A 25775-nucleotide genomic window follows, 5' to 3' on the forward strand; every position below is an offset into this window, starting at 1 on the left:
GGTGTGAGGCTTGCAACAGTGTGCGAGGGTGAGGTGAAGCATATGAATGTTAGGTATAAGTCCTGATTGATAGAGATTATTGGTAGGTGAGTGATGGGGGTGTGGTGAACTGAGCAGTGGCTGAGGCTAGTGGCGCAGTTGGTGGGATATGGCATTTGAAGACGCATTTGCTGACCTGGACAACTCGCGTGAGGTCATTAAACATTTTACGGCACTGCATCCAAGTCCTCGGGGCTAAAGTCCTGGCATTTACCTCCATAGCTACTATTCCCACTGCCTACTCATTGTGTGTCCAGACGGCCTCCTACCTCGCTGTGGATACAGGGCATCTCTCCTCCTTTCCCCCTCTTCCACCAAGATCTCAAGGGCAGTGTCAGAAAGCCTTGAAGGACTTCTCCCGTAGTCAACCATTGTTGATTGTTGAACAACACTATTCCAAACGATCTCAGCACCTCCAGCAGCCACAATGCACCTTCCCTTTAAGAGGTGCAGGTTAGCTTTAAGTAGCGCCAGCAAGTAACAATACTGGGCCCCCCTGCTGATGCGTGCAGCCAATGAACAGCGCAGTTACCGCTGGCTGCACACAGCAATCATTATAATGAGCAGGCAGCACAAAGATGGCATGCTGCCTGTATTATACTGAACGGGCATGGGGTAATAGCGCGTTGCGATTCCCACACCCGTCTTTGGGGGCTATCCAATTTAGCCTCCATCGGCTTTGGTCTTCCCAGTATTTAATTGGAGGAAATTTCTGCTCATCCAATATTGGATGTCGGGCAAGCAGTGTGACAAATCAGAGGAAGTTATAATTCTATTTATTCTTCATAGCCCATTGGGCGGGCCACATTGTCCGCATGCCGGACACAAGACTCCCAAAACAAGCGCTCTACTCGGAACTCCTACACGGCAAGCGAGCCCCAGTGGGCAGAGGAAACGTTTCAAGGACACCCTCAAAGCCTCCTTGATAAAGTGCAACATCCTCACCGGCACCTGGGAGTCCCCGGCCAAAGACCACCCTAAGTGGAGGAGGAGCATCCGGGAGGGCGCTGAGCACCTCGAGTCTCGTCGCCGAGCGCATGCAGAAAACAAGGGCAGGCAGCGGAAGGAGCTTGCGACAAACCAGACTCCGCACCCACCCTTTCCTTCAACCACTGTCTGTCCCACCTGCGACAGAGACCATAATTCCCGTGTTGGACTGTTCAGTCACTTGAGAACTTGCTTTTGGAATAGAACCAAGTCTTCCTCGATTTCGAGGGACTGCCTATGATGATGATGATGATGATGTTCATAATGTATGTGAGTATAACACCTAGTTTTTTAGGACCAGGATTTAGGTCAACCAGGACAGACTGAAAGTCTCCTCGTTCGGATATGTAATACGAGCCTGAAGCTCTCCATGCCGGCACATAAAACAGCATGATAATCCGAGCTGCAGCCCTCACGATGTGCCAGGACAGCCAGGGCTGCAACATGGGACATCAGTGACCAGTAGAGGGCAGCTGGAAACCGATTGTTTGACAGAACTTTCCTGGTGTGGGACAATGGGAGGGCACCAGACATGTGGGGTTGGGGGTGGGGGGGCGCTGGTGTTGGTGAGGAAAGAGCATCCATCTCAAGAAGAACAGAGGTACTCAATTTGTACTTGTATATCAATTTAAAGGCAGCATCGTGTTGTGTCTGCAGCACCCACTCTGTTTGATCATCAAGCCTGATGATGAGGCAGTTTGTCCAATTCAAATGAAAGTCTTTTACCACAGTGAGTATCTGAGGACTCAGTGCTCAACTTCGGGGGTCAGCGGCCTGCTGTTGTTAACCCCAAGTCTCTATTCAAAGCCTTGCATTTGACATTGATAGAGCCATCATGTTCCATTTATATTTGTATCATTTTATAATTCCTCACCCCATTGAGTGTGTCTGTTTCCAATTGTTCAAAAGTATTTACTTAGAGGTAAAAGATTTGTATTTCTATAGCACCTTTCATGACCTTAGGATGTCCCTAATGGCTTTACAGCCAGTAAAGCTGTTTTACGCTTTTTGAAGTGCAGTCACAGTTGTAATGTAGGAAACGAGGCAGCTAATAAACGCACAGCAAGGTCCCACAAACAGCACCATGATAATGATCAGATTATCTGTTTTTAGTGATTGTTGATTGAGGGATAAATATTGTCCAGAACAAGGGATAACTCCCCTGCTCTGTACTGCACTGGAGTGTTACCCCAAATGTTATGCTCAGGCCTCTGGAGTGGGACTTGAACCCACAATCCTCTGACTCAGAGGTGAGAGTGCTACCCACAGAGCCACAGTTCACACCAAGTGTATGGTATGTGGCATAACTTTAATTTGTCCAGGTCTGCTAACTTACATGGACATCTGAACGGTATGGCCTACTACCTCTGTCCATGGATCACACACAGACTAGCGAAACTGGGTCAGCTTCCTCAGGTTGAGTCCGAGCGGAATTGGCAGCTATAACTCCCAAAGTGGCAATCCTGGCACATTTATTTAGAAGGTGTATATTTTATACGATGAATAAAACTGTTATTAGCCTACGGGGTGGAATTTCAGGTCATTTGTGCCTCCCGTTCCCTAACGGGGCGCAAATGACTTTCCACCCAGGCGCGGCGCTGCTAACGACTCCCACTAAATTCCGTGGGAGTTTAGTGGCGGCAGTAACTGGTAGCGCCCCACTCCGCTGGTGATGACAACTCTTTAATCTTTGTTTTTATTTTTAACACACGAGCATTCTTCAAAGTCAAGACATTTAGTAAAGGTCCGAAGTAATGCACCATTAACCCACCTAATTCCTTGTTCTTTGATGTTTCTTTCAGGTTATACTCAGTGACATCCAGGATATTAGGATATATATATATATATATATACACACACATCTCCATGCAAATAACTTGTAAAGCTTTCAAAAAGGTTTCAATGTCTGTAATTACCAACCTGAATGCTGACTGTTGAGAACTGACCAGCCTCTGCTCGGATGAAGATGCCAGTTGCCTGCCGTGTACGGAACATCAACCCAATATACCAGGGCAAAGTGATTGTGTTGACAAGATTACTCCATGAAACGAGGCTGTTACCCAGGAACCGTTGGGGACTGGCCATTACTGCAACAACAAAAAAAATCAGTTTACCACTATATTCTTATGGGAGGTTTGCATGAATTATTAAACAAATCGTAAAGCTACATTACAATTCATAGCACTATCAATTAATAACTAGCAGCCTGAATAAACCATCTGAAACTTTTAAGAGTTCCTCCATATATAGAACTCTAACTTGCCTTTCAGAAATACTTTGAAATTGGGATAAATATTAGAAGCCGGACTGTCAATACATATTAACTTATCTTCACTCACATTAGCTTAACACACATCTGTTAGCTCAAACTGGTGAGCAGCTGGTGAGCTCAAATATCAGAGATGCCCGTTACTTGTTTTTTTCAATTAACAACCCAAAGTGAAGGCTCAAGGTGCATATTTCAGGGCACCAAGATTGAATACATAAAAGAACAGGAGAGGTAAATCAGTTATTGATAAGGTACAATGAGTTTCTTTAGTTTTTGCATAGGCTTCTGAATAAAAAGTCCCTTGGAAAAAGAGATATTCCATCACAGAGGGGGAGGGTGAAAACTGATAACCCTTCAATCCATCCCGCTTGAACCACAGCACTGTTGGCACTCGCGGGAGAACATTTAATTAGTCTAGTCTGTCCTCTCACTTCTCAGTCAAAAAGGATACCCGAATGATGTCAAGCAACCTAGAAGTGAAGAAATGCATTCCTCTCCTCTTCTTTTTTCAGCCAAGGATCTCACTTCTCCTGAAAGTGTTGACTTTTTGTTGAGCCTCGTTCAACTGCCCACATTTCAGTAGTAGCACTGCCAAGCAATTCCACCATTGACAATATTGCAGCCAAACATTATCCTCTCCTCATCTGACCTGATGTCCTCATACATGCAGTTCAAGGAGAGGCTGCTGGATGACTACCAGGAGAAGGAACCCTGGCTGACTTCTGCTTTCCTTGGCCAGGAACTAACTCAAGCACAGACATGCATTGAAACTCGAGCCATTCTCAATCTGTAGTGCCCAGTATCCGTGTAGTAACTAAGTGAGCCATTGGAGTAGAGAACTGCGGCCTAGAAATTCGAACCTTCAGCGCCGACCGTTAAGGATGGTTTTAAAAACAAAATGGCGGCCGCCTATCTTCCGCGGAATGCGGCAGCTGCCATATTGGGCAGGTCGGCAGCGCTGCCGTTGCCAGTACTCACTTCAAATATATTAATGATCAGGAGCATGACGCCAATCGCTGCGCAACCCTGAATTAACACACGCTGAGCAATTTTGGACGTCGCCGCTCCTTTTAACGCCCTCTCCAAAGCACACCCGTGCGTGCAGCCATTGCCAGCGAGTAGACCCTCTGTAAAATCAGAGCTTATTCACTATATATGTGTATAAAAAGAATAGGTTGCTTTTGTTTGTATTCTAGGGATTAGAATCAGAAATATGGGTTGCATTCTTTAAAATATGAGAGATTAGAGTATCTTTAGGCTTTGATTTATCATGCATACCCTCTCCGCCAACGTACAAAACACGAGATACATAACCGGAAACATTGCACTTCACTTTTATAAATCGTGATTTCCTGATAATGGCGCACAGGCACTTTAGATCCAACCTTCATCCTCCTGCTGATCTTACCGCCTGACAAAGCATGTTGCATGGGAGGTGCTGCGTTACGCTCATTTAAATCAGCAGGCAGCACCAAAATAACAATGCTGCCTACGTTCTTTTTATGGGTGGCCTTGCTCTGTGGTGGTACCACCTGTTTTTGTATCGAAGTCCTCAGCCTGAATCTTTTACGCGGTAGGGGGCTGGTTGACACATTCACTGTTTATAAATGATAATCAAAACCAATAACATCAAAGCCTCCATTCTTAGCGAAATGAGCTTGGGAGAGTTTTAAAGCACTTCTGTTTGGATGAATATTTGCAACACAAAACTGGCCTAGTTTCAGCACTAAATGACACCTAAAGGCCCCCTAGTGTAGGAAAGGATTGTGTTACTCGAATGATTTTGAGAGACCTTCTAAAATTGGGATTAAGGTGCTTCATTGATTGGGCTGGAGCAAAGGAAAATCGTCATGCATCCAACATGTTCCTTATGTGACCCAACAGTAAGTCTGAATGAAAAACATAAAAAGACATTCCAAGTCACAGCACTGACTTCCCTCAGCATACAAGTTTTACAAACAAGCGCAAATGCACAGGTTTCATTGAAACATAGAATCATTACAGCACGGAAGGAATCCATTCCACCCATGGTGCCGGTTCTATGATAGAGCTATCCAATTAGTCTCACACCCCTGCTCTTTCTCCATAGCCCTGCAATTTTCTCCCCTTCAAGTATTTATCCAAAGTATTTATGAAAGTTACTGTTGAATCTGGTTCCACCACCCTTTCAGGCAGTGTATTCCAGACCATAATAACTCGCTGAGTAAACAATGTTCTCCTCTTCAACTTGACCTGCCACCTTCAAAGATTTCTGTATGCAAACCGCCATGACTCTCTGTTCCTGTGCCACCTTTAAAATTGTTATATTTAGTTTATATTGCCTCTTCTCATTCTTCTTTCCAAAATGCATCACTTCACACGTCTTTGTGCTGACTTCCAGGTCCAAAATGATTTGAATTTATTTTAGATTCATTTGTATATACTTGAATTTGGTTCACTTTACTTTGAAGTACTCAGCCCTTTAAAGTAAAAGAAGAAAATAAGACTACATAAGTATAAAGGAACAGCAGTCCCTCTTTGGGCCCAAATTTCCCCGTGAGTTGCACCGTTTTTTTTGGTGTAACTTGATTTTTCTGTACTATCTTTTTAGTTGCAAATATGGCCATTTAATTTGCGCCAGTGTAAGTGAGATAGTTAGGTTTTTTGTTAGGTTCAGTTTTTTTTTTCAAAAGGAGGCATTCCCAGCCACTTGCACCATTTATGCCAATTTGGCCAGTAAAAAGTTAGGGCAGTGTATGTGTCCACTTTTGTCCACACAGAAAGACCTTTCTTACAGTTAAGGAATCGGCGCAAGTAACTACATTTAAAGCACCACCAAGCACCAAATAAAGCACAAAAAGTAATAAGCAATTAATTAACAAATAAAACAGAAGGAACCCTAAAGCACCAAAATCAATCAGTAAATAACAAATTAAAAAATAGAAATCCTACCTTAGGGAACGCAGCGGGCTGCCAATGAGGGACCCCATTCGGCCAGAGCTAGGGACGGCGTGCTTCGGGCCCTCCCACACAGCCTGCAGTACCAGGAGCTACTGCGCATGCGCGCAGACTCGAGCATACATGTGCAGAAGTCCCAGCACTGTTTTCAGCGGCGGGACCTAGCTCCGCCCCCCTCTCTTTGTTCTGCGTCACGCCAGCTCCACAGATAGCCCAAGAATCGGCCATGATCGCAAGTATTTTTTTTGCCACTGCTTCTGATCTAAAATGTCGGCGGAGGGCTCGGAGGTGCGCCGAAAAAACCGGAGGGCCAAATTTGGGTCTTATGTCCTGATGTTGCTGAAAGCAGCTATGCACAAATGTGGACTTTTATTTCAGCATTCTTTTTCCTGTGTTAATGCAGATGGGTTTGTTTCTATAGGTGTGTGGGGGGGTAAGGAGTGGAAGAGGAAAAGTCAGGAAAGAAATTCAACCACTGGCGGTGAAGGAGTTTCTTCATATAGTCCCTTACAATTTATAGGACAGTCTGCACCTTTACCCTCTAGCAATATGGTGGAAGTTGGATCTGTGTTGCTCAGATTCCAGGGATGCTTATGTTGTGGACTGCATCATTTTGCCTTTGGAGTTTACAAATGTAACCTTTTGAGCTCCAAAGTTGAAACAAAAAAGAATAATTCAAACACCCATTCACCTTTGACCTCAATACAAGAAACTCTCCCACGCAGAATTCAATCAGCTGCCAGAAAAAAACTCAATCGGGCCTTGGGCTTTCAAGTGAGGGTAACCCCTAAATTGGATTGTCCAAATGAATGTCACTTTGCTTTATATATTAAGAAAGATTTCCTTTTGTCACCACAATAAACATTTATTAAGTTAGCTTTACATTTCAAATACCCTCATTGGGGAACAAATAGAGCAGTCTAATTGCATGACGCTACCCTTTCAATTTGACAAATTGATGTTTGATGTGATGTTGGATTCAGTGAAAAAGATGCAAGAGATACGGCGGGGTCGAAATTGCCCTGTTTTGCGACGCCCGTTAGCACCTCCGGGGGGGGGGGGGGGGGGGGGGGGTGTACAAACGGGGCACAACGAGGTGGGGGGGGGGGGGCACTATCGGCTCCTGCAAAATTGCGCGAGAGTTAGCGGAGGCCCTGCCACGGTATCTCCGCACCACATTCGTTGCGCCCCGGGCCGCTGCACAGCCGGTGATGATGTCATCAACCATGCGCGGCACCCCCTTCATTCCAGCCTCGCGGGTCGCGAATGGAGTCAACCTCCGCTCGCGGGGGCAGAAGTTAAAGGTGGGGAGCGCCCCGCGCCGCCAACTTGCCGGTTTGGTTGACTCACCGGTTGGTCCCGAATCCTGCCTCCCTTGCGTGGTCTGGGCCGCCATCGTGCAGCCCAGCACTCTGTTTTGGGTGCCATGCCGCCCTGGTGGTCCAGTGGAGGCCTGGCAGAGTGAGCAGCGGCCCTCCCCTTTAAGCAAAGGGGAGGGGCATTGAACAGCGTCAGCACTACACGGAACATCCGCGTAGCGCTGCCGATCGCACCCCAGCATTGCCCGTTACTCATTTAGTCCCACAGTACAGGGTTTGAAACTGATGGTTGGAGGCCGTCTGAAAATAAATAACTTATGTAGAATTTCTCTTCAGAACCATCATAAAATTCGATTCCAGAGACATCACGGGTAGGGACAATGGACAACAGACAGGATCCTTATGCATGAAATCACTTGGAGCAGCATTTCATTTCTACACAAGTTTCTCCATCTATCTCCAACTTACAGTTTTAAAGCTTAAAACACAGGCAACAAGTGAGAGAGAGAAATCGAACAGATACTTTTGTATATCGTTATGATACAAGGTTGTATAAAGTATACAACTGGGAGCAGATTATTTTATTTAGCACTTAACCAACCTTGGGATTCGTCATATGAATTGTTAAATGTTATTAGCATGGTTGGGTGTATTTTAAATGTTTTTTTGCACGTTTATATAGATTGATATATATAAACCCCTGGTGAAACCAGCAAGGAAATGAGGGAGACCCAGTTACATTGGGCCCAAGTTTCGGGCTGCGCCACCTGGACACCCGTTTTTCGCGCCACAAAGTGCGCCTAAAAAAAAACTCATCTTTTCTCCGACTCCTTGCAGGTCCTCTGGAGCTGGGCGCGGCGCAGCATGAGCTGTGGTGGGGAGGAGCCAGATCCCTGCGCTGAAAACAGTGCCGGGACCTCTGCACATGCACGCTACAGTGGGCGCGCATGTGCAGTAGCTCCAGGCGCCCAAAACTGTGGGAGGGGCCCGAAGCACGCAGCCCCTAGCCCTGGCCGAATGGCCTCACTGGGGCTGCGTGGATAAGGCTCACCTCCCACCCGACCGGATCGGACCCTACTTGACTCCCGCTCCCCGGACTGGACCCGACCCCTGCTCTCCCCACCCCAGCGACCCGACCTCCACTCCCCCAACTCCCCTGCCAGCGACCCGACCTCTGCGACTTTTCCCCCCCACCTCCCGACTCTCTCCACCCCCACCGACCTCTGCGACTCTCTCCCCCCTCCCGACCTCTGCGACTCTCTCACCCCCCCCGATCTCTGTGACTCTCTCTTCCCCCCCGACCTCTGCGACTCTCTCACCCCCCCGACCTCTGCGACTCTCTTCCCCCCCCCGACCTCCGCGACTCACTCTCCCCACTCCCCCCGACCTCTGCGGCTCTCTCACACCCCCCCGCCCGACCTCCGCGACTCTCTCTCCCCAACCCCCCCCCGACCTCCGTGACTCTCTTCCCCCCCCGACCTCCGCGACTCTCTTCCCCCCCTGACCTCCGCAACTCTCTCTCTTCCCCCCCCCTCCCCGACCTCCGCGCCTCTCTCTCTTCCCCCCCCCACTCCCCGACCCTCTCTCTTCTCCCCCCACCTCCCCGACCTCCGGGACTCTCTTTCCCCCCCCCCCCCCCCCCACCGGACCCGGGACCCAAGACCCAACGCCACCTACCTGTAAATCCAGCCCGAAGTCTTGGGCCCGGCCGTTCAGCCTCCTCCTCTCCTCTCCTTTCCTCCTTCCCTCCTCTCTCCTTCCCCTCCATTCCCCTTCTCCTCCCTCCCCCCTTCTCCTCCTCCTCCCTCCCTATCCCCCAACCCCCACCCCCCCTCTACCTCCCTCCTCCCCCTCCCCTCCCCCCTTCTCCCCTCGCTGTCAGAAACCCAGACACTGACAGAGAGTGAGTGAGAGACACACACACAGACAGACAGAGAGAGACACTGACAGAGACACACTGGGGGGGCCATTCCAGCACACTTTTGGAGGACTCCCGGTGCTGCAGTCGGTAAGTAGAAAATGTTTTATTTATTTTTTATTAATTTTTTTTTGATTGATTTATTGGTTGATTTATTGATGTATTTATCATTTATTATTGATGATGGCTCTTTATTTGTAAAACTGAAGTGTTTAATGTTTGTAAACTTCCCTTTAAAACCCCCCCTCCCCCCATTCCCTACGCCTGATTTGTAACCTATGCCTGATTTTCTAAGTGTAGACAAGGTTTTTCTGAGCGTACAAAAATCTACACTAACTCCATTCTAAGGTAGTTTGGAGTATGTTTTCACTGACGAAACTTTCAAAACGGACGTAAGTGGCCAGACATGCCCCCTTTTGAAAAAAAAATCTGTTCCAAACTGACTAGAACTGGAGCAGACGAAATGCCGAGAATTGCAATTTCTAAGATACTCCATTCTAAACCAGTTGCTCCAAAAAAACAGGAGCAACTCAGGCCGAAACTTGGCCCCATTAGGTCTCCATTGTTTCTGACAGTCTCCATGTTGGTGTAAGGTGCGGAACTTCCATTTTTCTCATACAATGCAAATGACACGCCGGGGCAGAGATTCCCTAAGCAGAGAGATCCCACCACTACTGAACCTCGGTTGGGACCTAGTCTTTCAATCGAGGCTGGTACACCAAGAGACATGTGGCATACCTACCTCAACGAGGGTCTATGTTTGTGGGTCTATGCTTCTGTCTCATGCTAGAATTTATGTACTGGTTTTGTAAGTTTTCCTTCATCAAAATAGAAGACAATGCTTCTCAACTTTCCCAGAATATATGCAAACCATGCAGATTTAATCAATCTTTCACACTGTGGTATCTGGCACCATACAGTTTGAATATAGCTATTTCTGTCTAATGCTCTGTTATCCGTGTTTTATTGTGAGCCATTCCCTAATGCATGGCCCATTCAGAAAGTTCCATATGTTTGCCCATATCCAAATGGGATTGATGCTAGCTCAACTTAACCCTATCCTTCATGGCTGTCTATGGCTTTATAATCCTGAGTGCGCAAATTAATTTCCCTTTTAAACCAATGTAAATTTGCATACTGATTTTGTAGTATACAACTGCCTGTATAGGGCAAGAAAACAAAGAATTAAAAAAAAGGAAAACTAATTGTAATGTATTTTAATTTAAGAATCAAAGTCTTGTTTCATATTTTGAACAATAAGATTTCTGTAGTTAACGATTTAAAATAATTTCTTCACAGACTCATAGACATTCTTCCTAGCTGGTAAAACAGGACAATTTTATCTCCATGGGCATTACCAATTACTGTCTAAGTTGGCCCACCAGAGGGGTGAGGTACTGCAGTGTAGGAAGTGATTCTCACCCCTTGATCAGCGAGTTCTGAACGAGCGACTCGTGCGCTTGGTTTTAACTGCCCACCCGCCCTATTTCTACCGGGCGGGCAGGGTTAAAATCGACTCCATTGATCGACATGGCACGAACTACACCAGAGAAAATTCTGCGTTCAAGGCATCAATTCCAAGAGGAGTGGAAGAATGCTTGGCCGTCCAATACTCTAGACAAGTAACAGGTGAAAACTAGGTAACAGACATCAAAGCTAGATTTCAAAGAAAAATCAGTCAAAAATCAGATGTATGACAATGCCAAGTTGAAGACTCTGAATAATGATCTGGAATCCTGATCTATAATTAGTATAGATATCTCGTGCAATCATTTCGGATTAGTTTGACAAAAATCACCCACACTTTTAATTCCACTGATGCTTCCCAGATGTTACGCAGAATAGCTACATTCTGAGCACAACCCTGTGTCCCAACTGCTGCTCCCCCTCTTTCTCCAGCATCATCATCATCATCATCATCATCATCATAGGCAGTCCCTCAGAATCGAGGAAGACTTGCTTCCACCCCCGGTGAGTTCTTCGGTAGCTGAACAGTCCAATACGAGAGCCACAGACTCTGTCACAGGTGGGACAGTTAGTAGTTGAGGGAAGGGGGTGGGTGGGACAGGTTTGCTGCACGCTCTTTACTTTAGCTAACTCAGCGCAGGCTAGGATCAAAGCTGGGCTCTCTTTGGTTTGTGTGGCTCAATTACTTGCTGAATTAACTTGCCAAATCATTAAGGGAGCCTTATTTTCTCCCTTAGCCAATTCTTCACAACACAGGTTTCAGGGGTGAGCTGCAACTATCAGATATGAACCCTTACTGTGACCACTTAATACGATTTTTCAGCATCACTGTTCATATAGATGGTTTTTCTCTTATTTACTGCCTCATTTCAGATTGATTTGACAGTAAGCACCAACACTTCAACTGCTTTGACGTTTCTCACAGGATAAGTGGCACGGGTACATTTTTTTAACCTGGCTGCCCTTTTGTCTAAAGGACGAAAGTGCTCCTAGTGCATAAGCTGTTCCTAATTCTACACTGTCCTCTCTACCAGCAGCATCACGCCCAAATGCAACAGCTGCAGCGAAGGAAATCAGACAGCTAAGCTTCTCGCTACCAATGCACAAAACCCAAACACAGATGTAAATCATTAACTCCTCATACATGGGGCCGTCTCCAGGGAATCTCCATAGTGCCTGCTATTGTTTCACAATTAATGGCAAATCATTTGACCCGAGCATACAACAGGTCAGCCTGTGGGATCAGACCCAACAGCTTTGCAAAATTAGAATGGAACGGAAGCAGCTGCTGAGAAGGAAACATTAAATGTCAGAACATTTTTCCTTTCTCCAGTTGTTGCAAAAGTGAATTGGGAAAACCCAGCACAAATGAACACAGCTCCATCTCAGCCTGTAACGAGTGATAGCTGATTGATTCTGGAGTTTTATCATTGTATTTTGGCTCAACAATACATTTCCTTATAATTAATGCTGCACTGCCAAGCTCTCTGGCGTTAAACATAACCGCCCTCCCCAACGGATCCGTGGATAAATGCACCACTCGATATGGCGCAGAACCATACATATAAGAGCAAAGTTTGATTTGAGTCAGTCTGGGTGGCCGTGGGGAGCTAAAATTAGCCTCACCACCTTGGTGAAGAAGAAAAAAGTTAGCTAAAAGTATAAGTACATAGACATCAGTTAATGAGAGGATTAAACTTGGTTGTGATATTTCCCAAGGTAAAATAAGCTGCTCAGATTCACCATCTAGGCTTAAACTTGATGGGTGGTCAACTTAGGTGAGGTACTGAATAGCCGCAAGCATGACTCAAAAAAGATGGATTTTTTTTTTCTTTGCCCTCATTAGCTGTAATTCATTGGCTGTCAAGCACTTTGCAATGCCTTGAAAGGCATTAGATGAATGCAGGTTGTTTCTTTCTCTATTTGCTCCTTTTTAATGTTTTTAGATGCTGATCTGGGGCTCCAATGCCTTACTAATGGGAAAGATCAGAGCCTTAATAGGAAAACCTGACCTTGTACTGAATGCACTTAGCATACAACTGAATCTGTGTATGTACGAGAATAATCCCCGAATTGGGTTTAACACTGCCCCCAATTTGCTGTGGCTGCATCGCGACCAATTTCAGAACCGGCTCAAACACTGCTGAGCAAATTTCTACTATATATCATCAAAAAAATACAGCAGCCAGCTATTGTCATGTGTGGTAGGTATCATCCCCAATCCACTGCTGCTGGCATTATTAGCACATCAAAATGATAGTACCGGAGAAATTAAACATATCATTGTTCTCAGCACTTAGACAGCAAAAAGCACTCTAAAATCAGGTGCATCAAATGCCAAATGCTTCCTCCATTATTCTATTAGCCTCCCCTCCATTACCTCGACTAAATGTGTTTCATCCTTCGTCTCAGAAAATCACTAGCAGTTTGATATTTTCACTCACCAGCATCTCGGTTTCATGCTTGCAAAAAGAGATTGGCAAAAGAGTTTCATGTCGTGCAGATTTTGTGAATAATTATGAGGAACAGGATTGAAATCACTTAAACAAGCTTAATTTTGGCCTCTTAGTGACTATAAGAGAGAATAAACTGTTATCCTATTCATCAGAGCTGGAGCTGTGCCCAAATAGCTGCAATGATCCACTACATAGCATCATTCAATTCTTCCTGTGCCCCTCTCGGCCTTTATTTCCCTTGCTCTCTTCCACATCCCATCTTTCCGGCCTGAATTCTCGGCTTCCGAATGCTGACTTTCTATACTTCTCTGCTGCATGAGCAATAGCTTTTAGTTTGTGGCTGTTCAAATTAGTCATACACAACAACAACTACAACTTGTATTTATATAGCGCCTTTAGTGTAGTGTAACGTTCACAGAAGTATTATGAGATTAAAAAAATTGACACCAAGCCGCATAAGTAGAAATTAGGGCACTTAAGGGATCGAAACTGTGGCAAAAGGCAAGTTCAAGAGGATTTTGGGCTGTAAACGTTTTTTGATTAAACGGTTCAGTCAGAAAACCAGAAACAGTAGGAATACATTCACTCTGAAGTACCATAAAAACATTCTGTGGCCACTTAGCATTTGACCATTCCTGCCTGTTGCAACCATTAACATAATGTACTGTGTACTGCACTCCTTTAATTCTGCCTTCTTGAGCATCCCTGATTATAATTGCTCAACCATTTGTGGTTGTGCCTTCTGTTGCCTAGGCCCCAAGCTCTGGAACTCCCTGCCTAAACCTCTCCGTCTCTCTACCTCTCTTTCCGCCTTCAAGATGCTTCTTAAAACCTACCTCTTTGACCAAGCTTTCATCACCAAAGGGGCTAGAAAATCCCCAGCCTGTCGTTATTTGATAAATAATGTCATTTTAGTGAATAAATAAGAATAAAAATTGCGCCATTTTTTTAAGGGGTAAATTTGGCCACAAAATACACCTGTTGTTAAAAAATGGCGTTGCACGACGATTCGTGTTAAAAACCATGATCTTGCTAACTTTAGCCCGAGGCCTATCAACGCCAAAAATACAGACCCTTGGAGGGGAGAAAACACAAAAAACAAATTGCAAAAAACAAAAAATCAAAAATCACAAAACATTTACAAGACCCTTAACTAAATAATCGCTGCAAAAGAATTTAAAAATAAAAACTTGAACTTACCTTTTCTGCAGGTCTTCCTACTTACCGATGTTTCTGAGGCTGTAACGCCCGCTTTTCTTGTGCGTTTTTTTCCCCATCCCAAAACGGGTTCGCCGAATAGGCAAACTTAGGTGATGCGGTTTTTTTTCCGCGTTGCACATTGGCAAGCCGCTTTTTTGCGATATTTTGAAAACGCCATACCTAAAGTTCTTTTAGCGTGCGTTAGGCTAGGAAAATTCTAAACCCTTGATCTGCAGTTGTAGTTTAATTTGAAATTTTGTTCTGGAATGAGCTTTTCTATTTCACTTAGTATTTTATACATCTCCGGAAGTTCCCCTTGCATCTTCTTCCTTTCAAGGCTGAAGAGTTTTTCTAAACTTTCATCATAACTCAGTCTTCCAACAATCACGGCCTTTCTGCACTGTTTCTGACTTGGACTTTTCCATTGTGCCTCAATGATCAGAATGAACACTATACTTCAGGTGCAACATAACCGCAACGCTATAAAGCTTCTGCACGGTGGCCTCGTACTTATGCGAGGAGGCCAGAGAGGGAGATCGTAGCCCGGGGGTGTGGGAGAATTGGGGGCTATGGGGGGGATTAGAAGCCAGAGTGGATTAGATGCCAGAGGGGACCATTGCCTATTGATGGGGAGGGGGGGGGGGTGGGGGGGGAATGGAAAAGTCCTGTGTTCTTTAAATGTTGGGGTTAGGAGCAATGTTCCCTTTAAGCTGCACGGCCGTGTCAGGAGCTCTCGCGCAGCCAGCTCACCGGCTTTTAAATGTAAAAACTGCGCATGCGCGGATTTTTGAATGGGCCGCGAAGTCCCTTAAAGGAGCTGCAAGATCCCCCCCCAAAAAAAAATGAAAGGGAAGATTGGTTAGGAGCACTCTTGCTCCTCCCGGATCCACATTCAGGTAAATATATTCCAAAACTTACCTTGTAGGTAGTAGTTGGCGCAAGTCTGGTTTTACTGAAGGCAGCCTGCCTCAGGGCAAACCAATCTTTGCAGTGAGGTCCTCAAACAGGTGTTAGGCCCCTTATCTGCATTTGGACATCTATTTAATTTCCTTTCCCAATATGGCGGGTGGCACACTTCTGGACAGAAATATCCATGCGCACCTGCCCTCCATATTTGGGACCTAGTAGGCCAGATAGCACCCAAAAAACAGGTGCTTTACTGCCTAATTTATAGGCCGTACTGTCTGTCATAAGGGATTTATTCATTTTGAGCCCTTTAAACTTGTCCAGGACCGCCTTAGTAACAAAACCTAGTACCTTCACTGGTGAACAGACAGCAACGTTCATCTTTCACGTTGTCATACACCAGGGACACAGATCACACCATCTACAGTAATAGAAGCTAAATAATTTACACTATAAATAATACATCCATATATTTCAAGGCTGTAATTTCATTTTAAGGTTTGACGGCAGTTATAAAAATGATCATGATTTGGTTTCATGGTTTATTAGATTACTGCTTTGAAATCACTCTTAGGTATTCATTATTGTCCGTGAAGGTTTATCTCTTTATTTTCTCTCCTTCCCTTCTGAAGGAACAGGCTCACACTGGGTTAGAATTATACTTTGGTACCCTGCCCTTTTTTTTAATATATACAGTGAGAATTAGCAGGTTATTCAATCATGTCAAGCATCACAATCAAGTCCAATCTTGTCACCCGATGCCTAAACTTGCCACACTTTCCAGGAAGGCCCAGTAGATAGGTAGACATCAGGAACGTTTCCTTAACCTGGGCCACTGAGGCGCCTCATCTCTGCTCTGCAATCAAGATCAGCGAACTCAGCAAAAGACAAATAACTTCCTGAGATTGAACTGCACCATAGTAAAATATTGCAATTAAAATGCTCTGCATTTACGCTCAGGAACATCATGCATTAAGCTAGTCTACTATTTCCAAATTGTTTTCACTTTTATTTTCAAAAAATTCTGAACCAGTAGGTGGAATGCTCAGCACTGAAAATGTCTATATAAAGATTATCAATGTATTATTCAGCTTTATAGAAAATATTACAACGATGTCATTTATAAGGGTGCAAAGCCTGCAGTGGTGAAACTAAGGTCTTCATTGGTAATAATGGGCTAGATTTTCCCCAAGCAGTTTTTTCAGTGCACTTACCGTAAATGCGCCGACTTTGTGCGCTGGAAACGGCGCCGAAAAAATGTGCTCCCATTCTGGCCGCTCTGCTGTGTGTCCCAGATCCTAGCGTGGCGTTTCTCGTGGGGTGGGAGAGCGGAGCTACAGTCCTGTAAAGCAACCACTGCCGGCACCTCTGCACATGCGCGCTAGAGTGTGCGCGCATGCGCAGTAGCTCACCGCAGCCCGACGCTGTGTGGGAGGGGCCGAAGCACACCGTCCCTATCCCGGGCCGAGTGGCATGCCGCACACTCCGATATCGAAGGATCGCATTGGAGTAATGGAGTCTGGAGGTGATGAAGGGACATGTGAGTTTCAGTAGCAGATGGGCTGTGGCCCTTTTGACAAGGGCAGGGGAGCGGGACTAGTTGAAGTGCTCTTGCAGAGAGCCGGCACGAGCTCGACGGAGCATTGCCTTGGTGCAGAGCCAGGATGGCAAAGAGAATTCACAGGACACCGGAGAGGAGAGCATTTGACAGCCAAAATTGCCCAGTGTGTGAGATCATCTTCCCGCTCAACCTGGAGGACTTTTATTTCGAGCAGCAGATTGTGAAGCACTTTGTAGCCTTTCCTCTCCCTCCCCATTCCCGATGCCGCCAAGCCCAGCCTTTCCTCTCCCTCCTCCGCTCCCGACGCGGCCCGCTGCCTTCGTTGGCCGATTTCAACTAAAGGTAGGATTTAATACAATTTTTTAATTGTTGTTCAATTATTTACCCTATTTTTATGTAGTTATTTGAACTTTTATATTGAATGTTTGCTGCTTGGTGCTTGGTGCAGGTCCTACCTGCGCCAATTTGTTAACTGCCCGCAACATTTTTCAGAACTGGCCACATACACTGACCTAAGTGGATTTGGAATAACTTTTAGTTGGCCAAAATGGCATAAATGGCCAAAAGTGGAGTAAGAGTCTGGGAACGCCCCCTTTTGGAAAAAAAAACTTAAGTAAAAAAAATCTAACCTAAGTGACTTACTCTGGAGCAAATTTTGTTGGGGAAAATGGCATTTTTTAACTTACGCCCGAAAAAACAACTTACTCCAAAAAAATTGGAGCAAGTCATGGGGAAAATTGGGCCCAATGTACCGTGGTTATGACTTATCATCTGAAATAAAAAGTATGTGCTAAAGCAATCCAGAGACTCATTCTGAACATATTCTCATGAAAAAACAAGGTTTTATTTTTCTTTCTTTTGAAAGGTTGTTTTCAAAGTAAGACAGACTCCATCACGCAAGAGGCAGGTGCACTGTAACTGGATCCAGGGTTTTAGAGTGCTGCTTAGCATTATTCACTATGCGCCCATCTGCTGTGCTGCACGCACATGAATATATTTTTGTGAACTTTTAGAACTCTCGGATGCCTGTCGTTATGTTATGGATTACAAGACTTTTAATTCCTCGCCCGTTAACTCTCGCCCTGCTGAATAAACCAGAAGCGCACTTGTTCAAGGGCAGCTGGTAGTCAGAGGTTTAAGAGGAATTCAAATACATTTCATGTGAATCACACAACTTTGAACCTTAATCTTCATTAATACTAAACAAGTAAACAAACAAACAGAAGTCAGAAACATGCCTTGTCGGCAAAGGTATTATTTCCATTGAGAGCAATCAACTACAGTCTACACTCATTAAAGCATTACCCTTGGGAAATAAACATTTTGTATTTTACAAAAACATACATCGTGTGATGCAATTCTTATATAGAATCAATGAACTGTACAAAACACAAGGAGGCCACTTGGCCCATGTTACCTAATGGATTGTTGGCCTTTATCTCAATGGGTTGGAATTCAAAAGTAAGGAATTGATGCTTCAAGTTGCTTCACACCCATCTGGAGTACTGCGTTCAGCTTTGTGCACTGAACCTTAGGAAAGATATATTGACCACTGTGAAGTCCCAGTTCTTACATTCCTCCAGTCTGAAAAATATCTATTAACCACTTCGCTCTGTTTTCTGTCCTTAAACCAACTTGCTTCCACATTCCCTTTAATATCATGTGCCTTAATTTTATGAACAAAGCAGCACCTTAAACTCCTTTAGATAATCCATATATACTACATTTACAACACATTATAAAATGGAAGTTGAGAATGTTTGTAGCTCATTCATGACTGAGAACCTTAACACAATCAGTTCAATCATATCATGTATGTTCAATGCTTTTTGACATATTCCTTTTGGATATGGCCAAAAACAGATTGCCTTCTTTTTCTCACAAACTAGCTTTAACAGTCTCCATTACTCCCATTGCCATATCTCAACTGATTGATTCAGTTCTCCTCCTGTAATGTATTTGCTTCATGGGTTCTTTGCTTAAGAATTCATAGCAACACATTGCTATTAAGAACTAGTTGGTTTATTAACAAAGGTTTAACAATCACACTACACATTACCAGTTCATCCACTAGGCTCACAACTGCATACCTCATCGTGGATGACCTAGACTCAACTGATTGGGGTTTTATTGAGTCTTGTGAACATCATGTGACTGGCTAAGCCACTCACAATGCAACAGCTCTACAAACCTGAGCATACATTAAACCTGCCATTCCCTCATTTCTGCCCAACTGAACACAATAATAGATGGTGTTGCGAGCCTGGTAATAAATTTTGGCTTGGATGTTCAAGAGCGAGAAGACAGACTCTGATCAGTCAGGAGCAAGACCAAACGCATACGTTTGGAGAGAGGCTGTTTAATGGGGAAACTGCCAACAAATAAAGAACTCAGGTAACTTTTTAACTGAAATAACAATTTTGATAAATGTACTGATAAGGTTGCATATCTGTATCCATACCTTGCTCACAGTTCTTGCCTCCAAAGCCCAGGGGACACTCACAACTGAAGGTCTCCCATCGGTTCACACAAGTCCCTCCATTCTTGCATGTGTTTGAATCACAGAAATTCCACTTTGCAGAGCACCCTACAGAAAGAAAAATGACTTGCATCTCATTTTAATGACACACATATTGTATAACACAGAGTCACCGGCCCATCACTTCAGGAGTGAGAATTAATCTAGTTCTTCAAAGATAGGACTAATGATAATCATTTTCATTCCAAAAATGAAAGCAGATCATTTCACCTTTCCCAGGACAATTTATGTTTTATAAGTAAACCACTAAAATAACTGGAATTGTCTTAACACTGAAGATATTAAAGATATTTAAAACATTTCATATATTTAAGACATGTCCTACATTACGACAGTGAACACACTCCAAAAGCACTTCATTAGCTGTAAAGCGCTTTGAGATATCCGGTGGTCGTGAAAGGCGCTATATAAATCTAAGTCTTTCTTCTTTTATCATTATTTTTTCCTTTAAATATACTTTTTTCGCTCTTTTAGATTTTTCCCAGTCATGCGGGAGCAGAGAAAGAACTCTGGTCCTGGGCTCTGCCAATGTTATTCCTGGGTTTACAACAGAGATACACCTCCCCCTTATATTTTTCTTGTCTGACTGTGGGGAAGTGCTTGTCCTCCGGTGCCCTCATGGTAAAGTCAGTACATGGAGCAGTGCATTGGGGACACCAATGTGTCACACCATATTGGTTTCTCTAACTTACCCGATACTGTGCCATTATTTGCTATGAAATCAGCCATATCAATTTGCTGGTTATCGATAAACAAATTTTTCATACATCCCATAAATTCATTATTCTGAAGAGGAAAGTCTTCAGGCAGGTTGGGAACTCCACCAAGAAGTAAAGGACCTGTCAAATCCAGGGACCTGAGAAACAAAACCAGAGAAGGTAGCAGGTCTTTACTTTACTTCTCCTGACATACGATCCTTCATCTATCGTTGGAGTTTTATCACTCACACATTATCACATGTGGGCAATGCCATAGATGCATAACAAAGCATGGGCAATCACAGATAAACTTGAACAAATGGATCGTGCTGCACTTTTGAAATTTTGAGTTAATGAACATTTTCTTTCCAAATTTCAGGAAGAAAACCTGTTGCTTGTGTTACACACCATTTATGTTCTCATGTTAACAAAGGGAACACATTCAATGTCAGAAGCAAACTGCAAATGTAAAGCAGCAGCATATACCATCAAAATGCATTACAGTGGAACCTCCATTAATCACCATTATGGAATTTGGGGGAAGAGTTCCCAAAATGTTGTTCTTACATCAACATTCAAGATACATGAATAAAAATAAAGCAACATTATCAGATTTTATGCATGAAGCAGATGAAATGCAATTAACAAAGGAAACATTATGTACTCTTGACATCGCATGCATAGTTTTATCGAGTGAAAATTGCGATGGATAACTAGACCGGGCTCAATGACCCCTGTTGGAGAGTGTGGATGTGTGGCTATCAGCGAGTGGGTTTGGCTGTAATTCTCTCCAATCAAACTGCCAGCTGACCATCACAGCCAACACACACACTCGACTGATGTAGAAGCTTAGCCAGCAAAGTGCCCCATCTTTGGGAAGGACAGGAGAGAATAGGACCAAAAAAAAATCAAACAGGCAATAGGTATATTTGCCAGATTAGTGCATTCTCTTCGAAATAGATTTCTTCATTACAGTTGCACTAAGAGAAAAAGGTAATTATACGAGGTGTGGCCTCCAACAGAACATGGCCAAAGCAAACACATTCTCCAAATACCTATCCCAGAGATACATGTGGGTGGGTTAATTTAGTAGAACATGTTGAGATTAGAAATAAATCTAATTCAATTGTGATTGAAATGCAGTTGTCTGTGGAAGGGAATTATGAATGATGCAATGAGTCTGAAGCAATGTGGCTGGAGGATATATCACTTACTTTGTGGTAAATATAGAATTAAAAACACAATTGTTAGGTAGTCATATTTACTGATTATTTCATCTGGTGGATGCCAAAAGACATGTAACCATACAACTGACAATTTCCATACTGTAGTAAAATAGTGGCTATCCCGCTGCATTGCTGAAGGGTAGTCTGCAGCACGCTGGTAATGTTTAGCTGTGAAGACTCAACCTGAAATTTCCACTATGTATTATTTTAATGCTGATGGTGATTACCATTGGCATCAAAGTAACACAGATTGTAAGTTCCAGGCTTCAGGTCTTTTTCCTCGTTTTATTCTCCCTTCCTCAGAGCTAACTCAAACTTTGGACCTCCTGATTGGTCAAGCTTAGAACTACAGCAGGCAGTGTCTTTGTCCTCTGCATGTTTCTGTGCCTCTGGCCTCCTGTGCAACCCTCTTTTTTTGCCTCACCATTGTTAGCTGCGTCATGAGACACCTAAAACCCACTTGCTAAATCCCTCTTCCTCCCCACCTCCCTCTCCTCCTTTAAGACCCTCTTAGACCAACCTTTAGTCATCCCTCTTAATCTTTCCTGTTTTGGCTCTGCACCCATTTTCCTTACACCTCTGCGGCGACTTTCGGAAAGTTTTCTTTGTTAAAGGTGCTATATAAGTGTAAGTAGCTTTTGACTGAACCTGGAATTTTCTGCACAGTTCAGCTACTCACTGAGCCATTCCGCAGCATCAAAACACTGACCACACTCGACCAGCTCCGTTGGGGGGGCCACATTGTCCGCATGCCCGACACAAGACTCCCAAAGCAAGTGCTCTCTACTCGGAACTCCTACATGGCAAGTGAGCCCCAGGTGGGCAGAGGAAACGTTTCAAGGATACCCTTAAAGCCTCCTTGATAAAGTGCAACATCCCCACCGACACCTGGGAGTCCCTGGCCAAAGACCACCCTAAGTGGAGGAAGTGCATCCAGGAGGGCGCTGAGCACTTCGAGTCTCGTCGCCGAGAGCATGCAGAAAACAAGCGCAGGCAGTGGAAGGAGCGTGCGGCAAACCAGACTCCCCACCCACCCTTTCCTCCAACGACTGTCTGTCCCACCTGTGACAGAGGCTGTAATTCCCGTATTGGACTGTTCAGTCACCCGAGAACTCACTTTTAGAGTGGAAGCACCTCGATTTCGAGGGACTGCCTATGAATGATGAATGAGCCATTAGGGTAGAACTTTTAAAAAATAATCATAGCCTGTAATAACAAAAGAAAGCATTCTCATAAGTCCATTTCTTTTATTTTAAAAAAAAACTTACTTTTTTGATCCAGACTGAGATCCTTGAGCTGAACAGGAATAGTTTCCAATTAAACTGCCAAAGCGCAAAGCAACAGAAGTGTCACAGTCATCAACAGTAACCACAGCAACCTTTTGCTCAGAAGGACCTTGAGGAACACCTGACTTCCCAATAACAGGCTGTAGAAAAAAAAACAAGCAGATTTTATAATTTATTGCAGGAATATAATGGGCCAGATTTTGCTGAAAACAAATAACAGCGTCTGAACCACGCGCGCCGTTATTAATGTGCAAATTGGCCAGAAACATTTGGAGAGGAAGAGCTACTGTGTGAATTGCGAACTTCACATGTTGCTGGCTGATTTGTATTGCTCTGCCATTAGCATCGCAAAAATTGTAAATCTAACTAATGGGGCACATGTATTGTAAGTCTAACTAATGGGGCACATGTATTGTAAGTCTAAATAATGGGGCACATGTATTGTAAGTCTAAATAATGGGGCACATGTATTGTAAGTCTAAATAATGGGGCACATGTATTGTAAGTCCAAATAATGGGGCACATGTATTGTAAGTCTAACTAATGGGGCACATGTATTGTAAGTCCAAATAATGGGGCACATGTATTCTAAGTCTAACTAATGGGGCACATGTATTGTAAGTCTAACTAATGGGGCACATGTATTGTAAGTCTAACTAATGGGGCACATGTATTGTAAGTCTAAATAATGCCTGCCCTGCTCCAGCAAAATCTGTCTGTGGAGAATAGAAATGCATATGCCCTGTACCTGTAATCAGAAGCATTTGCTCAGATTTACAGTTTCTAAATTAACATTTGCTGGCCTGAAATCTACTATTTTAATACGCAAAATAGATAGAGCTCAAGAATTTTTTTAATGGTTACTTCATTATATTAATTTTTTTTAAATCACCCCAGATAAAACTCTGTTTTACAAAGTATGCATGGAAAGATCTCAGAAATATAAGGAGCATTTTGTTCTGCCACGTCACATTCAGCTTTTGCTATGACTGAAGTGCCTTCCCACAATGCAGTGCAACAAATGCATGCTGTCAATTAATAAAAATTAATAAAAAGAATAATCCTGTCCTTAAACATCGGTCTAAGACACCTGCTTCACCTTTTGAGACAGGAGATGGAATCTGGCTCATAACCCTCCATGGAGATGGATGTTTAAAATCTCAAATGGAACATGTTTTGGCCCAAGTCAATGCATTTGTGAGATCACAAGAGAAAACTATTTCAGTGTAGAAAACCAGCCAAATGTCAGAGAATTGAAGAGTTTTTGTTTTTTCAACATACATTTTAACGTCCCCACTGATTTAATTCGTACTGTGAGATTCCAAAATGTGTGGAAGTACGTGAGGGTTGTCATTTTTACAAGCAAACTCATAGAAACAGAAAATAGGTGCAGGAGTAGGCCATTCGGCCCTTCGAGCCTGCACCGCCATTCAATGAGTTCATGGCTGAACTCTAAACAAAAACATTACAAAAACATCGCAAACCATTATAAGCCTATATAAGATTTTGTGTCGAAGAATATAGGATTGGATTATTTCAGAAATACGTGGAAGAATCTAGTGCCTCTTCAACCAGTCTGATCCCAGGATCGGGGACCAATCAAATGCCAGCACAATATCTGTAGCGTTATTTTCTGTGCTTTTTTATAAAAAACAAAAAATAATTGCGTGGCAAATTCCAATGAGAGTTTCCCATTGTTCCTTGGCCAAGAACCTGCCCTGCCATGCCTCACTCCATAGCTCCAAATTTAAAGAGACTACGCACCAAAAAAAATTAGAGGGAACAATGGTCCTCAGGCACTTCACAGGAGCGTTGTGTGAAAAGAGAAATCTGATACCAAGCCACGTAAGGAGATATTAGGACAGGGAGAGGTAGGTGTTAAGGAGCATCTTAAAGGAGAAGAGAAAGGTAGAGAGGGGGAGAGGTTCAGGCAGGGAATTCCAGAGCTTAGGACCTAGGCAGCTGCTGGCACGGCTGCCAATGGACATAGTGATGAAAATGTGCAAGGAATCAGAATTGGAGGAGTTTAGAGATCTCAGAGGATTATAGGGGTGGAGAAGGTTACAGGCATAGGGATGGGCGAGGCCATGGAGGGATTTGAAAACAAGGATGAGAATTTTAAAATAGAGTGGGAGACCATGCTTATTTTGGCAATCACATAGCTCACAATTTGTTACACGAACAGATAAGTAACATTTGTGAAATTTGCTTCAAATCGGCGTGTCTTTCAACAAAATTAAAAATGCCCTGTTCAAAGCCACTTTAGATGTTGAACAACAACGGAAACTTATAAATTGCAATGATTTTATTGTCCACCAATAAATCATGGCTAAAATGTCATGTTACCTTTCCCAAAATATATAAAGGGAAAGAATTTTGTCTGGCGTGGCATGCATCATTTGTTAGGTTTTTTTTCTTGCTCACCTTAGCTTGCCCATGTGCCACATACCATTGAGAAGGTGGACTGCCTATTTAAAACCCTTGCCAATCATGCTCGACAGCTGATTTCTAGGAGGCAGGCAGTGGCATTGTTCAACTTGCTGTCAATTCCTCCCTTTCCTTGGTGCCCAGAAATGAGTAACTCACCACATGGGAAATCATAGCAACAAGCCCATATCGTACCATCTCTTGCCACAATGGATAAGTATATCAATGCACTGTGCCACTAGGTCACCGTATGGTGCAAAATCTCAGTTTGCTATTAATTTACTACAAATGACATGTACGTACATCAGGGTAATATTGAACTTCCTGCATCTGTAACATTCCAAATTAGTTTAGCCCTGATTCATACAAGGACTTGACATAACCTTTGTTATTTCTTTGTACATTGTTTCATCTGGAGAATCCAAGGATGGGGATGCCAAAAAAATATGTTTTTTTTCATAAAAAGACTGGCTTGATTGACACCATTAATAGAATTTAGCATGGAAAAGAGTGTGTGCCTTCTGGACAAAAAAAAGAACC

The 25775-nt window shown here is 43.8% G+C and overlaps 1 protein-coding gene across 2 annotated transcripts in view; it reads right to left on the bottom strand.

Annotated features, from left to right (window-relative positions):
* celsr2 (cadherin, EGF LAG seven-pass G-type receptor 2) overlaps positions 1 to 25775 on the bottom strand; it is a 329991-nt gene that overhangs the window by 76517 nt on the left and 227699 nt on the right. For both annotated transcript variants that reach the window (XM_070858973.1, XM_070858972.1), the window contains exons 6-9: positions 22791 to 22948; positions 20291 to 20454; positions 19521 to 19646; positions 2947 to 3113 (exon numbers count right to left, since the gene is read on the bottom strand). In XM_070858973.1, the coding sequence (XP_070715074.1) occupies positions 2947 to 3113; positions 19521 to 19646; positions 20291 to 20454; positions 22791 to 22948 (615 nt within the window). The remainder of the gene's footprint in view (positions 1 to 2946; positions 3114 to 19520; positions 19647 to 20290; positions 20455 to 22790; positions 22949 to 25775) is intronic.

The sequence above is a fragment of the Pristiophorus japonicus genome, chromosome 17 (assembly GCF_044704955.1).
Source record: "Pristiophorus japonicus isolate sPriJap1 chromosome 17, sPriJap1.hap1, whole genome shotgun sequence".
In the NCBI taxonomy this organism is placed as follows: Eukaryota; Metazoa; Chordata; class Chondrichthyes; family Pristiophoridae; genus Pristiophorus; species Pristiophorus japonicus.